The sequence below is a fragment of the Aspergillus saccharolyticus genome, assembly GCF_003184585.1.
Source record: "Aspergillus saccharolyticus JOP 1030-1 unplaced genomic scaffold BP01scaffold_5, whole genome shotgun sequence".
NCBI classification, from domain to species: Eukaryota; Fungi; Ascomycota; class Eurotiomycetes; order Eurotiales; family Aspergillaceae; genus Aspergillus; species Aspergillus saccharolyticus.
In genome coordinates, this window is record NW_020290615.1 from 1 (window position 1) to 16,105 (window position 16,105).

A 16,105-nucleotide genomic window follows, 5' to 3' on the forward strand; every position below is an offset into this window, starting at 1 on the left:
CCCCCAAAGATACACTCTTTCAGATGACCCAGCAACTAATCAATCACCAACGGGAAACCCACAAAAAAGGTTTCTCATCCCCCTAACAATAATCCACTACACCACCCTCCTCACGCAACTCCACTCCACCAACCCCACCCTGCACGGCTTCCTCCCGACCATTTTGAAAGAAATCTACCTCGCGACCAGCGTGCTCCTCCTGACGCTCTCATCCTTTAAGCTTTTAATCGCGGTGTATGAGGATGAGGATGGGTTAGCGTATTATTATACTAGTGAAGGGGCAGGGGGTGGGGGCGTGGGATCCCGGTATCAGGTTCACAGCACGACGCAGAGGAGAGGACGTTCCGCAGCGGGGGTGCTGTCCGCTTCCCGCTCGTCTAACCACTTTAGTCCCACGGGAGGGCGATCCCGTTCGAGGCGGTTGGAGCAGCACAGGAGGAGTGTTGTCGGTGGTCGTAGTGGTGGTAGTGGTGGTGGAGGGGGAGGAGGAGACGGTGATACGATAGAGGAGGAGCCGATTCTCAAGCACGCGCAGCAACCTCAATCATTCCTCGGGATTCGAAAGGATGTGCGGATTCAAGTAACGAGTGAGGTGGTGATTGAGTTGGAGGAGCGGGGGGTTGGTGGTGACAGTGATGGGGTTGGGAGGTGTAGTAACAGTAGTGGTGGGGATGATGGAGATCGGAAAAGGAGGAGTCGAAGGGGGTAGGAATCGTGCACCGTCTGGGCAAGGACATCATCCTCATGGACTTACCCCAGAAAGAACGTGCGGTCTTTGAATGGTGGGGGTGTTCAGGGCCGGGGGGTCTTGTGTCTGAGTTACCCGGTGATGAGGACTTGGAGTCACGAGACTCGACTTCTTCAGATTCAGCATTCGTTCTACATGCACTACCAGGCCGAGAATGCATATTAATTCCATTGAATATCAAGCAGCATTCAAGCTCAACCACAAGTGAAGTATGATACATTTGAGCCATACCAATGCTAGGAAACTCTTTTGGATCCCCAACAGAGACTGTACCACACGGTAAAGAAGCCCCAGACGAGTTGCTGGTTTTGACCTGCAAAGGAAGAAGATACATGGCAAGTACAATACACACGCAACGGATCCGGCACAGGAATCAAAAATTCGAAAGTGCAGAGATGACAGCCAACGCCAAATTGTTACAAGCTGGGCTAATTCTCAGTAATTCAACTCCCCGCTACCGGCTCCACCGACTGCATCGAGATCTTCATAGCTCTTCAGACTGCGGCCCTGAACAGCTTCCCGCGGACCCATGCCTTGTTGCGGCCCACTGGCATCAGGAAAGCCGCCAGCTCCCATCATAGCAGCCGCAGCAGGATGACCGGAAGGAATACTGGCGGGCAGACGGCCTCCCGCTCCGTACATGGCAGACATACCACGAATTGGGCTCAGGCGGCCATTGCCACCTGCTGGTCGGTGACCCCGTCGATCGTACGGTCCGGTGCGGTTGTTGTAGCGACCACCACCACGACGCACAACCCCAGGTTGGTGCAGGACATGACCATCAGCAGAAACCATACCAGTTCCGCTCCAGGAAGGATTGCTGACACCCATAAATCCGGGCAAGCCAGAGCCAGGAAGACCTTGAAACCCTGGGGGCACACTACCGCTGCCTGCGAAATGCGCCGGCATCGATGCCAGGCTGAATCCACGGGGAGTACCTGCCTGCCCTTGTCCAGTGCTCAAGGGGAAATGACCGTTACTGTTTGCATCGGAGCGAGAAGGCGCGATACGAGCAGGATCAAGCACGTAGGCATTGACCAAAGCAAGCTGCGAGTTATTAGTAAAGTCCTGCGCCCCGCCCCCCGGATGAAAAGAACTTACGTCGTTGCGAATGTTTTCATACCATTCGGTGTGGCGCTTCTCAACGTGCTTGCGCCAGAAGTGATCCGCCTTGAACAGCTTCGTACACTCGGGAACCTTGCATCGATATTTAGACTCATCCTCCTGCTTCATGTATTTACTCAGCTCCTCCTCCAGAGCCTCCTCCACTGGCTTGCCGCCCAGCTTCACAATATCGACATTCTCAGGCTCAAGAATTTGCAGGAGCTTATCCTCGAAGGTTCTGACCCAGTTGAAGGCTCGCTGAAGCTGTTGTTCGGATTTAGAGCTGAATCTTTGTGACCGCCTTTCTTCCGCCGCTGGAGGCTGTTCCTCGCCCTCTTCACTTGCCTCTTTCTTTTTGACGGGGAATGGCTGTCCGAGCGCGCTAGCCCGAGCCACGGCTTTCGATTGTGTTGTAAGTCCAGCACGCGGCCGACGAAGATGTCCACCAGGGCATTTTCGGGCAAGCTCGTGGACCGAGTCACACTCGAAGACGCAGAAGAAGCAGAAGTTATAGACTCTCCGGAGATATTCCACCATCAAGTCCAATTTCTTCTTCTTGGCCAGGAGCTCCTCATCATCCACTTCGTCATCTTCCCATCCCTCCCGCTCCTCTCCTTCTTCAGCTTCTCCTTCATCCATGTCATCGGCGTCGTAGTCGGACTTCCTTTTCTTGACGCTGACGGGTCCGGTCACAGGGGGCTGTAGCCATCCTTTACCGCGCAAATCCTCCACTCTTTCCTCAATCCGCGTGTACCCGTCCGTATTGGCTCCCATCTCGGCGTCCAATTTGGAAACCAGCCGTCTCGCCAGCTCCAAGTCCCGAGAAATACGTTCAGGGGATGAAAACAGGTCCCATAGAGCCTTCTTCCGGGGCTGCGAGGGTGGTACATGAACACCAACATGGCAAACAAAGTCTCCGTGCACTGGGTCGTGGATTGTTTCGTCGTTGATAAGTCCAAGGGCCTTTTCAGCGGCCGAGACGGTCACAGTTCCGTTGCTATCCGGGTCCATTTCTTCGCCTTCCTCCTCGCGCCCATCGCCTCTTTCAACAACGGGAACGTCAGCAGCTGGGTGAAGCATGATCCAACCCATGCGATGATATTTCTTGGAAGGGTTGGGATCGCTTAGACTAAGCCATTTGAAGCCACCCGCTCCGTCCCCCAGGTGGTTTGAGCAGAATTCTTCAATGTTCGCGCGACTCACGTTGGGGGCCAGAGTCTTGATCAGCAGGGCTGACTGGGATAGCGCCTCGTCGCGCAAATCACCACCTCTGGCTGGGAGCAAATCCAAGACACCCAATGTCTCCCCAACAGCAGTGGTTTCACCCTCTTCCTTCTCGATCACCCCGCCGGCGCCATCACTCTCACTTTTATAGATGCCTTCCAAGGTAAACTCATCAAAAAGGCCATTATCAAGGTCGCTCTCCCACTGCTGGTAAGCGCCCATTCGGAAGTCCATCAATCGACGACGAAGAGGCTCTCGTACTTCCGGGACATACCGCTCCCTAAACCATTCCTCGTTGCGATGATGATTGACGAAGGTGCGGGCCATCTTCGCCTGGAGGTCAACTTTGTAGGAATCGTAAGCCGCCTGGATTTGTGCCCGCTCTCTGTCTCGGTCTTCGCGAGCTTCCCGTTCTCCCTTGACGCGGTCTGACGGACGCCGGCCACCGTGCTTAGCGCGTTCTTTCTCCTCTTTAATAGCTTGTTCCGCCCTCCACCATTCCGCGAACCAATTGAACCCAACTTGGAAATCCAGATTGAGGGGGTTAGGCAAAGGATTAGTGGGAATCGGACGCTTGCCGGAGTCTTGGCCCGGAACATAACGATCGATGTTGGCGACATTGGGGGATGGCGCAGAGCGACGGTCATCGCGCTCGCGAGCGGCATGCTCACGAGCCGCACCATAATAATCGTCCCGCGACGCGCGACGATCGGCGGGTTCGTAGCGATCGATCATAGCAGGTGAACGAGAGCGACCGCGCCCCCGACGACGGTCCTGCGAAACTAACAATTCGTTGGTGTTAATCATAGGCCTTATGAGCAAACGAACGACGAGAGACTTTCTACCTACCAGGTGATCTGCGGCGATACGAATCTACCGATGGCCGAGTGGCATAAGGATCGCCCCCATCACGGCTTCTCCCAGGGGAGTCAAAGCTGTCATATGAGTCCATCACAATGATACCCCAAGAGGATGTTGGGGTGTCCGAGATTGAAAGTCACTTCGAGTAGATGGTCAGTTTCCGACTGGCAATGTGTGGGTGACTCGCGCGTCGGTCCGAAGGGAGGACAGTGAATAAGCTAGGTTTCGACACCATCTATTAGAGCATGTCCTTCATCTGCAAGATTGTGTCTCAAGGGCGGGACAATGATAATAATGATGACGACGATGATGTCTGGAAGTAACAGGGTGGGTAATGAAATGATGAGGACGAGGTTGTAGGCCAAACTCTGGCCAAGGCTCGAGAGATAGGCATCTTCTTTTAAAAGAGACAAAAACGAGCCCGAAAGTAAAGAGAAAGAAGCAGGGCGCTCACGCGAGCCAGACAAAGATTTAGACGAAAAGGGAGCAGAAGATAGACAAGAGCACAAAAGGGTCTCGAGAGCCGATGATGGCGCGACGATGAGAATTGGATAAGCTTAGAGAGAAAATGGCAGGCACAAGTGATGGAAATGATGTGAATCGAAACTTGATAGAGATTTGACAAGAATTGATGAGGTTGAGCGAAGGGCAGGGGGGGGGGAAGGCGAAAGACAAAGGCGACTGGGGGAGGAGAGGCTTTTGACTGGAGCACGATAAGAGAAAGGCAAGGCAGGCGACCTACAAGAGAAGCCTTGAAAGTGAGAAGATCTGAAGATTCACTTGAGAAAGAAAGCGAATTGGCGCAAACACACGTTCACACGTTTGAGCCGAAAGTGAATATCAGATGGAACGAGATAAGCAAACTCGCAACAGAGCTGAATAGTGGTGCGGGTCAATCGGTGGGTGTGGGGGGGGAGGGATGGAAGAAGAAGAGGAAGAAGGGGGGAGAGGAGAGAAAGAAAGAGAGACACGAACGCAGTGAATTGAGGCTGGATGGCCACTGGGAACGGCCACTAGGCCGGATAAAGACTAGCGCGTTCAGGACCTGGGACCGCGCCGCTTTAGATAGAACCATAGAGATCATATATCACAATACTTACTGTACATTTACTCCGTAGAGGTAAGGTAGGTATCAATCACCCGTCCTTCGCAAAGCATTTCTATTTGCACTCAATCCATTGTCACTCTAACCCTTCCCTCTATCTCTTTCAGATCCAGAGATCAAAGCAGTATCCAATTTAGATCAGACAAAAAGGTGGGATATAAATGGCATATTTGTACATAGCTAACAAAATGGGAATCATCCGTGGAAAAAAATCACAACCCGGATCAAACACCGGACTTGATCGAACCGTCGGGTGGTGTTGGTGAGGAGAACCGAGCTGAGTCCGCGAGACAGACCTGGATATGAAGTGACTGGGCAGAGCGTGCCAGCTGTGTTTGTATCAACTGCTTCCAAGCCAGCCACCGCGCACTACTCTTATGACCACCCGCTGATCCCATGCCCACACCGCACCGAGGCAAGATTAAGTGGAATAGCAGGTTTGCTTCAAGGGAATTTTAAGCCATCCATGACGGTCGCAAAACACCAAACTTGACAATAACATTGAGGTACCCGTCGACGGAACTTGGTCGTGAAGCACTGCCCTCCACTGTAAGAATTTAGACCTCCAATGGAAAGACGCCGGGTCATGTCGCATCAGCAGGGGCATGAACAACATAACCCTTCATAAATCGGAACCCGTTTCCCGTCCCGAAAGGAAGAGAATAACAAAACATAATCATCTCACACATGCAACCCTGACAGGCTGAACATCATCAGATGTAAGGGGTGGTAGTAATAATACTTCGTGCCAGCATAACGATATAAACAAACATAAGTGTAGAGGTGACGTGACGAAGAATATGGGTAGAAGGAGGCAATAAACAGAAATAATGGTATGAACGTGAATAGTCGCACATCGCTGGTGATTCAAGCGAAGGGGTTGTAAAAAATAGCACAACAAAACAGATAATCAAAAACCATCCGTAAATCCATGAATGTGATTAAAGGGGCGCATCAGCAGGTAGCCCGAAACGAGAATCTGTTCAACCGTCTTCATCAGACAGCTCAGCAGATTCGTTCTCGCTCTCCTCGGCACTTGTGCTCGCTTTGGCAGTGACAGTCTTGACCTTCTTGGGATTGACAATCTCATCGTTGACGTCGCTTGACTTGCGCTTCTGCGCCGAAGGAGACGTAGTTCCCAGCGCTTTCGAAGCATTGCTGTCCACATTCTCCTGGCCCGAGGGCACACTGCCGGAGGATTGCTTCTTCTCCATTGCAGCGACCTCATCCGCCGTTAAGAACCGTCCACCAGGGCCTCTGGGGCGACGCATGGCATGGTTGTGGCGCGACTCATGCAAGTAAGGCTTTCGTCCCTTCGAGGTCAACCGCAATTGCTCTTCCAGCTTCTGTCGGGCCACGCGGCGCTTCAATATGCGATGGAATTGCTTCGCGTTCACATACAAAGGAGACTCGTCCGCACCACCGGCCACCATATCCGGAGAAGCTTGGCTCTGCTGAATTTGCGGCGGAGGCGGGGCCACCATGGCCGGCGGCACGGAAGGTCGGCCAACGTGGTTGAGGACCGGCTGAGCACTGGGGACATGAGGGCTTCCCACATGGCTCATCCGACGCTGCTGTAGCTGCGCATTCTGCGACATCTGCACTTGAGGTCCCATGGAGGCCATCTGACCGGATATTTGGGGCGGAGACCGAGGATGCCGATCGCTCTTCACCTGAACTCCCGCCATGCGTGGGGATCCCCGAGGGCCAGGTCCCATTTGACCTGGCATGGAGTCTTGGTGAATCGGGTAGAATGGGCCCGATGCTGCGGCCGTCGCCATGGCCGCCGCCTGGGTCGGGGAGATTCCATACGTTTGCGGCATCGCAGCAGCGACACCGTACGGTTGAGAAAAGTTCATCTGCTGATGTACTGGCCCAGGAGCATTTTGCGGCTGTTGATAGTGCGATTGTGAGGGAACGATGGGGGAAGCCTGATGTGTAGGATGAGCTTGTTGCATATGTGCCTGGGGGTTAGTGGGAGAGGTCATTGACCCTACAGCAGGTCCTGCGTTCGGGGGTGCTGTCTGGTAAGGGGCAGCGATGTGAGACGGAGCGTGGGCATGCTGCCCGTGGGGTTGTTGGTATTGCGGAGGGTATTCCATGATGAAGTCGCGACAAGGTCGCCGCACTTCCAATCAGTGAGGTTTGATCGAACGCCCTGGCTGCCAGGAACCAGATAGTCAAGACCAATGATACTACAAAGACGAGCCGGTTGACACAGAGCTCGGTTGTCTGAGACCAGGTTGGTAATGCTCAAGGCACGATGATAGGTCGTGAAGCAACAGTTGCACTTAAGAAGATTACGGTCGTGCACAGAAAAATAAAGGCAGCCGCAAATAGTCTGTGGGCGTGAGTGGTGATTCGACGAGCTAAAAGCGAAGGTCTGCGGATTCTTGTTATAGTGTCAGCATGAAGCGCAGCACCAGTCGGTCACTGGATACAGAGTGGGTGGGGGGGGTGGGTGTTGTGGGAATATGGGGTGAGAGAAAGGCGCTTGCACCTGGGCGCGTACCTCCGCTTTTGTTTTGCCAATACACTTGCTCCAAACTCGGAAGGTCGACAAGAGTGACCGGGCAAGGTTGGACGCTCGTTTGCCAAATCTTCCCAAGCGACTTTCTCCGGCGATTCAGTGTCTTTTGTGGAAATCTCTTTTTTTTTACGTTCTGCTCCGAGTGTAACGTGGTTGGGCTTCGATGCAGTGAACCAGGGTGTCCTCGATAAGATGTTGCACTTGATGCGTTGTCAGACAAAGCGCAATCGCTTTTTGGTGATAGCGCACAGGTATATCTCCAACACAACAAAAATAAATGCTACGCAGTATAATGAGACGACAACTGGCAAGCTACCTCGGTCGAAGCTGCGCCGTCTTCAGAGTCAGTCGGACTGCTTGCTTGGCCACGTCCGTCTGAGGCGGTGCTAGCAGCGTACTAGGTAGGTAGTCAGCTACTCAGTTGTCACGACCCGGCAGTGCGGGCTTGAGGCTAGTCCACGGGTCCCCGGAACTATAATGCGGCCTGGGAGGCGCTGATGTCAGGATGCGCCTGAAGGGAGGCTTGCACGGGCTTTTCTCAGCTACAGCAGACAATTAGCATCATTCATCTCCACCAAGCAAGATTTCAGCTTTTTTGATTTGTGTGCTGTCATCCAGGGTAGGAGTGTCAGGGTTGAAGGGGGCGTGGTGGGGAGAAAGGAGGGGAAGGCAAGAAGACCGTGGCGCCTTAGTCCATTCAGGGCTGAAGGATGTATGCGTTGGCAAGCGGGATTATGATGCAGCCGGTGACATACCTTGTTAGCTGCAACGCACTCGCCAGCCGAGACAAGGGGGAGTAATCTTCGTATTTTTTTGGGCAAGCCAGGCAAGCCAGTATCAAAGTACGTGAACTGAGGTCAAGGCTAGACTTCAGTTCGTGATGACGGAGATATGATTCGCGTCTAATGAGAAAGGTGACAATGTTAGAGATATCAGATCAGAGAAACGATGGAGAGCAGGGATTGACGCGTGGTGATTGGAGCTTGACGGGCGGCGGGGGGGCGAGCAGCAGGTGAAACACAACAGAAAGCATCGCAATCTAGACAAGCATGACACGATCGCGGATCAAAGGAGACTTGGCAAATTGGGCCAACGGCAGCAAAGAAAGTACTTTCAGGAACATGTAAACAAAATAAAACGTCCAGGCTTTTGGTTTCTGTTTTGCATGTTCTCCAGAGGGTGTGGGAGTGTGAGGGATCACAGGTCGGTCGCGCCGTATGGTAAGTCGCGATCGCAGCGGAGGGCAGAAACAGAAAACAACAACACGCCTCTGCCTCGTGGTTTGAAACAAGGTTAATTACCTTTAGCAGCAATTATTCTCCGCGGGAAGGGAGAAGGTTCCAATGCAGCGCAACACAGGAAAATAAAATAAAAATAAAAATAAAAAAACAGAAATAGACAAAGTCAAGTCAATGATTTGTCGGAGATTGAACTGTCACGAGGGGAGGGATCTGGATTGATTCGCGGGGAGTTCGCGCTTCCAAGAAGAAAGGCGGACAGCAGCTGCTTGGTAGGTTGCTAGCACTTCTCTCTCACGTTCTGTTCTCTCACTCTCTCTCTGTCTCTGCGGTGGCTGCCGCTGATGTCAGTCCGGCCCGGGAATGATCCGCTTGAGTCAAACGCGCCAAACATCATGGGAAACCCACCCTTCCCCGGGAAGAATCAGGAAGTATGACAGAGCGCCAAGCCTTTGCCTTGTTCGAAGAAATACCAAACGGGGAATGCAATCAAGCGCAGAAGGATCAGACTGATGATGGTGGTGGAGGCTTGACTGATGAACAAATCATTATGGTTGGGGCTTTGATAGGAAATGCCGGCAGTGAGATGCATGGCGGTTGGAGAAACAACAACCTGGCTGTGCCGCTTGTACACTCTCACTTACACAACACGGGCGCGGGCGGGGGAAAGGGAGATTGGGGGGGGGCCAAGTCTCGGAGATGAAGAAGGAGGGAGGGTGCAACCGGATTGGGCGCCAACCAGATTAAAGTGATGCAATCAAAGGCGACGAGAGAGAAATAAGATCATCACAATGCAAAAGCAAATGTGAGCCAGGGGGAGGGAGGGAGGATGGAGAATAGGTTTTGGGAAATAAAAAGAAACAATATTGGAATTGAATTGTAGACAGACAAAAGAGTGATAGTGTTCACGTACCTTAGATGGTGATTTGGTAACAACCTTGGTTGTGACAGAAGAGAGACAGGGTAAAGTGATCAATCACAAGAGACTGACAGATGGGGAGGTGGAAAGGGCAAACGACGATTGGGTTGGACAAGAACCAGATGGGTTTGATTGATCTTGAAAGCCAACCCAAGCAAGGCCCAAGCAGGAAGAGCGAGTAGGAAAAAAGGAAGAAAGGAAGAAAAAATGAGGTGGGAAACCAATGGGCGTTCAATGCGTTCAATGGTCTCAAGGAGCTCTGTGCGGGCAGGACAAGAACAGTCCAACTGGGGGGGTTGACTGGATTCCCTTGGGAGGGACACGCAAGGACTGGAGAGGTTGGATGACCAACGAGAGTGAGCAGAGAGAGAAAGCCGCAGCGAGAGGAAGGGGCGAGCGATGGGGCATTTGTACCGGCCGCAGTTGCGAAGGGGAGCTGACTGGCTCGGTAGCTTCGTCGACTTTCCAACCTTTCCAACAAAGGTCGCCTCCAGGGTTTTTCGCTCCATCGGGCTTAGTTTTCACCTCTCCGGCCTGTCTTAGGTAAGGCGGACCGTCACTGACCGTCATGGTATGGTAAGATCTTATATCTCCCAACCACCTCCACCACCACCTCCCCAAAGGTTTCAAGCTTTGGGATGAGGGGTGCAATCGCGGCAACAAATATGACTTATATCATTTAAATTACTATGGTTCAATCCCTGCGATCATCTCTCTTTTCAATCTCCTCCTCACTATCCTATCCTCAAATAACACAGAAACACAGAGAGTCGCCCAGGAACAGGGATGCTTCGCTGCCCAGTCCGCAGAGCATCCGGCCATCCCGAATGCTCATTTTGTGACCCTCATTCAAGGTGTGACCCAACCCGGGCCAAGTCTCCCCTCGGGACGCGAACACAGCTGTAAGACCGAGGATGGTGGCCGACCTTCGATTTCACCAGCCACCGGTCCTGGAACAATAGGCAGTAACTTAGCTATCAACCGCCGATCCATCTCATGTCTTTCTCTGGGACCAGCGCCGTGCCTCTCTCTCTCTCTCTCTGAGACAATTGTTCTCTGGTTGAGAATTACGCACCATGTGTGACTCTGGTTATACAGTACTCGAGCTGATTGTGTCAAGCCACTAACTACTTACTGTAAATGTAGGCACTAGGCACTACCTTAGCCAGAACGTGCTTCCTGCACCATGCGACTTGGGCTTGAAGTCACACTGATTGTCCTCTTGTAAGCGCGGCCGTTTTCTTGCTTTTCTTACCGTACGCCGCACGGTTGTGTAGTCTGCCACAGGCCAGTGCGTAAACGTCAGCGGAGTTCATCGAAAGCCGTGGCCAATCTCGGTTATATCTCCCCTTCAGGCAAGACACCTCGGAAAATAATGATCATAGAAATTGCGAGCACGAGCACCTGAATTGCTCTCTATCTATTCCAGCAGGTTCAGACTACGCGCGCGCATCATGACTCGAAATGTACTCTGTAGGTGTTCTATTTTTGTGACAACCCGCCTCTGTACGGAGTAATTTATCCTCTTTCTTTTTGCCTTTCCATGACTAGCGCTCGCCCAAGCGCTGAATCACATTCTAATCTAATTTTCGACTCGACCATGGTCCGCTATCGCATGTTGGGGTTACACACCCAAATATCGGACAATGAACTGTGAAGACAGCAGCTCTCTAGGCGCTCTTTTGTCATCTAAATCACTCCATAACTTAGTTGTTGTGGAGGAATCAATGGAGTCATGTGATTGTCCTCATACTTCGGTCCATGTCGAACGGTACAATTGATGGCTTTCGCTTGGAAGAAGAACCAACCATGGGAAATTGAAGATCTATGGTGCTGCTGGAATCATATCGTAGACTGGGCAGGCTCTGTGTGCAGTTGGCGTAATGTCTACATCCGATCAGAATATGAATCATAATCTGGGTCTGGTTGTCCTGTAACAGAAGGTCCTCCGATCACAAAATATATACATCCGCTCTGACACGAGGCTCAAGTCTCACTCGCGAAAGATCAGGCCCAATCCCGTGACTGAGCACTTAAACACATTTTTTTTTTTCACAAAGCATCATAAACCATGTTAGCCAGCTTTATCATACTCTGCATACTGGGGTTTCATGTCAAGTTCATGTTAATTGTGATTACCCATGGGATGGCAGGGTGTGGATTTGCTGGGCTGGTCTGTTCTTTACACCACGTGTGAAGTTTGACCGCCTGCCGTACCCCTACAGCGAGCAGCGCCTACTCTGTTAGCTTCAACGGACCTGAACAAAGAACCTACAACAAGGGTACGACAACATTTTAGACCCACAGATATTCTTAGATATAGGCGATATGTGCATGCTTGCCTGAGAAACTGCACTTCGAAATCACGAGGATTTTTGCTATTTATTTATTATGTCTAAGACACGTACTGTCCGACCTCGTATCATGGCTGGGATCCGAGAATTGACGCTTCCTACAAAGTACTGTCCAGGTAACTACGTTGATGATAAGTTACTCCCAGTCTGTACGGATTTTAAAAAGCAAGAGGCATGCACAGAAGCTCTGGCCATGTGACGTCAGAGCACTTGTAGGCGGCAGTCCCCGACTTCCCGCCACACCGCTCTTCTTTGTCGCAAATCCAGCTGTTTTCATGGGTAAACAAACCATCAGACTACCTCCCCGTCGCGCTTGTCAAAGCTCACTTCCATCGTGACTGGATGTATTCCGCTGGCATGGATCGTCGAGTCTTGAACTTTCCGCTTGGCTGGGAGTGTAACCCACATTCGCGAGAAAGCGCTGGGCCGAAGGACAGACCGAGCGCTGCGGAGGGTTCCACTAACCAATCTTCCGGGATGCAATACACTCACATACCATCACCTCTGGTCGCACGAGCATGGCCTAACCGATTTGATCTGTGCTGCTGCCTTTGGATAGAGGGATGCCGTAGAGCATCTATCCTTATTGAATTGCCCTTCAACTGATCGGACCGCAATGTGGATTGTTGGATCAACAGACCATATTAGCAAGCGATACCACCTGATTTCATAGTTCGTTCGACGCGATAAGAGGTGGGCTCTGCTTGGAATCTACCCGGTACATCACCTGCTTCAATGCTTTGATCCAGTTCATGGCAGCGTACCTGTAGGTATTTGAGTCCTATAAATCACACCTTATGCCTCCGCTGCCGCCTCACGTGGTTGAGGATCGATCTAATTAACTTTTCGCCAACATCGTGTTCTGAAACTGCCGTGCATCCGGGTTGATGGCTATTCTCCCCCAAGCGCGGGGTGGCGGCAACTGTTGGCTTAACTCGATCCTCGCAGGGGCAAGATAACATGATCACTAGACCTTGCCTTTCGTGCGTCCGTTCGACCGGATCGACTTCGTCCTTGGAGGCACTTGCTTGTCATACGCGCAGTCGGAAGACACGAAATGTGGCCGCACCGAAGAATGGTAACCTTTGATATTACCGTGGATTCAGCTTGATCGCAGGGATGAGCTTCTATGCCTGAAACGCACAAGAATCGAATCAACCCGGGGATGTCGAAACATGTCAGAGGCACCGGGCGGTTTATGAGCATGTGCTCAGGTTGACAGACAGAGAAAGGATGGATGCCGAACTGTCAAATTTCGAAATTTTGTCTTTCTGAAACCACATTGATCCAACATCATGGGACCTCTGTGACGGTTTTCTTGCCCCTTGTGCTACGCAGGTGATTTCAAGCACAATCGTCTGTCATGCAATTGGAGAACTGCAGTACGGATGCAATGAATCAAAACTTAGTGATATGGGTTGTTGATACAAGTTCACCTGTTGTCTTGGGAAATCTGTGGTCGCAATAGGCAATGGCGCCCGGGCTTACCTGCGATGATGTCCCGTTGCGTATCCTGTACCGGAAATGACTGCCATATTTATCGACTTTGCATATTACTCCTTTGTGGACTGACTACACCCGGGAGAGCTGAGGTACCAGTGACAAACGAATCGAATTGACTCTCCAGGGCCAGCTCATGGTGCTGACTTACGCAGTGAATACTAACCGCAGCCTCTATCTCATAAGAAGCATCAAGAGAAGATACTTACACATGATCGTATCATCAGACTCGAAACAATTGCGTCGCACGATTAAGACTCGGGCTGAGCAGTAGCTGGCAACTCCTGACATTTGTAAGCGTGAGAGGCAGCGAAAGGACGGGCATCAGAGTTTCGCCCGCAATCCACACTGATTGAAACGTGTGCATGCCACCGTGTGCATTGATAGGATGGTTCTGGATATGACGCTTTCAAGGAGCGGTCTATTGGCCGTCCGGCCCTGGATCAGGTGTTGCTTGATGTGCTGGTCCCGCCCCGAACTGTTCGCTAGATAATGATATGCTACACTCCAGATACCGGGCCTTTGATGATTCGAGTCTCCGCCCATGTTGAACTACAATTCGGTAAGATACAGAGGACCACAGAATGTTCACATGAGCAGTAGTGATACTACCTCATTAATCAACACGGAAGAATGTTCCAGACTGTGAGGTTATGTACGCTTCAGAGTTTCTTGTGTGATATCCTTCAAACTCTCTGCGTACCTTCAAATCTTCTCTTCCGGTAAGGGTTCCTCCTGCGAGGTGCTTACGTCTCCCCAGTGCTTCTGGCTAAATGCATGATGATCAGAAGGGGGAAACTCAATCACCAAAGAAAAAAAGACCGACACATCAGGCTTATTGCCGCACAGCGTCTGGAGTGGACAATGATGATCCCAATCGTGGACGAAAGGACGGTCATGAAGACTCTACCGCGATGATCCCACAACTCCAAAATTACCCATGACGCAAAGTATTCGTTCCAAGCAGCCTTCGAATCGAGTTACCCTGACACTACAGAGCCTTTCGTTGAAGAAAGTACCTCCGCTCGAGCAGATGTAACACCGTGATATACTTCAGGCGCCCGCTATGAGCGACATCAGCAGGGTGACATCCACCACTGAGTCGTGGGGGTCACCAATATATGTTTACATAAGTGACTACTACGTTGACTGAGGAGAAGGGTTGTCCTTATTGGACAGTGATATGAATTGATCAACCTGGTAGATACCAACAACCTCCGTTGCCTATCTGTCCATCTCTTACAGGTTCGAGGAACCAGTCCACAGCATCCTGCCAACTGTACATGCAGCCTTCGCGCAAACCTTTTTACAAATGAAGTAGTCCTGGACGGTTGACGGGAAGAGTACCTTTTCATATGACTTTTCAACCTCAGTGTCCGCAAACATGAGCGCCTGAATTTGAGGCAGCAGATAAAAGGTGAGCCAGAAGTGCATGAGTCTGATTATTTAATTACGAATTACGTGGTCGGGGCCGGGCCCAGAATACCTGTATCGAGCATGTTTGAAACACTTGGATGAGAAGAGATAGTCTTTTCTCATATTCGCTTTCCTCAACGCTTGGGAAGAGACGCCAGTTCTTCAGACTGGACTCCGCGTAAAGGTTGACTCGTATGACCTACACCTAACAGAGCCAGCAGTAATGCCTAATTGCCGTTGAAAGTAGAGGCAGCCGGTCTGAGTCAGTTTTACCCCTCGAGAAATCCAGTGTTGATTGACACTATTGCATGTCCAGTCTGCCTTACTGCCCCACTGCCTCACTACGGCGACAAGATAATATTGGAGGGCTTGAAGAGTAGATGCTTACTTTACGCCTCGTTTCATCAAGTGAGAAAACGCCAGCCTGACCCCGCAGTAGTCTCACTGGGGGCAGGGTCGTGTGGTATTCAGGTCGCATGGATCCGGAGGGGTTTCGTAAAGATACTCCGAGGGATTATGAAAGGTTGGGCAGACAAGCACTTCCGACACAGAGTGACGTAGCACACACACGTGGGAAATATTGGTGATTATTACTACTTGGCAGCAGAGTACAGCTTATGATAACTATCCTGCTCTGATTGTTCAAATGATAAGTGTGATATTCCACGGCTTGTTCATCAGCGCCATCTAGTTCCCTCCCAAGTTCATGGCTGCAGTGGGGAGTGGATAACCTCTGGAACCGGTGGAACTGCAGCAAAGGGTTATCCACTATGGACCTATTACACCGTCACGATCCTCCAAGTACCAGATCTGTCAGACACCTTATATTGGGGAAAGCAAATCATGATGCTCCCAGGACAGATTCGCGAATTCGTGCCTGCAGATGTATGCATGGGAGATGGTGAGATAAGTTGTTTACCACTGTGTGAGGCAGGTAAACTCCCTAGTCAACTAAGCCAAGAGTGACTAAGCAGGTTACCCACTGCTTTTATGTACACAGTAATCTAACTGCGATTGGATGGAAGTGTCAACAGGGTCGCTTACGTGATCTCCCTCGAAGCGCGCCCCGTTTCATAGTGTGGCTTTTCCCCGTCCCGTGCTGTTGC

The 16,105-nt window shown here is 51.3% G+C and overlaps 2 protein-coding genes across 2 annotated transcripts; both read right to left on the reverse strand.

The window, feature by feature from the left end:
- Positions 1-1,051: 1,051 nt before the first annotated feature.
- Positions 1,052-4,428, reverse strand: BP01DRAFT_173561 (putative arsenite resistance protein Ars2). The gene is made up of 3 exons (XM_025570794.1): positions 3,926-4,428; positions 1,850-3,858; positions 1,052-1,795 (listed from the first exon to the last, which is right to left on the reverse strand). Exons 1-3 carry the CDS (start codon positions 4,026-4,028, stop codon positions 1,184-1,186), a joined length of 2,724 nt encoding a protein of 907 aa, XP_025433945.1. The 5' UTR covers positions 4,029-4,428; the 3' UTR covers positions 1,052-1,183.
- Positions 4,429-6,025: 1,597 nt separating this feature from the next.
- On the reverse strand, positions 6,026-7,144 carry hapB (transcription activator HAP2; the record flags this gene model as incomplete). The annotated part of the gene is made up of 1 exon (XM_025579495.1): positions 6,026-7,144. One exon carries the CDS (start codon positions 7,142-7,144, stop codon positions 6,026-6,028), a length of 1,119 nt encoding a protein of 372 aa, XP_025433946.1.
- Between the last annotated feature and the right edge of the window lie 8,961 nt (positions 7,145-16,105).

Bases quoted from the DNA above. Each gene is read 5' to 3' on its own strand.
- BP01DRAFT_173561 (XM_025570794.1), bottom strand. From the start codon at position 4,028: ATGGACTCATATGACAGCTTTGACTCCCCTGGGAGAAGCCGTGATGGG. The intron at 3,859-3,925 runs GTAGGTAGAAAG...ACGAATTGTTAG, and splicing joins GTATCGCCGCAGATCACCTG to TTTCGCAGGACCGTCGTCGG. The intron at 1,796-1,849 runs GTAAGTTCTTTT...AATAACTCGCAG, and splicing joins ATGAAAACATTCGCAACGAC to CTTGCTTTGGTCAATGCCTA.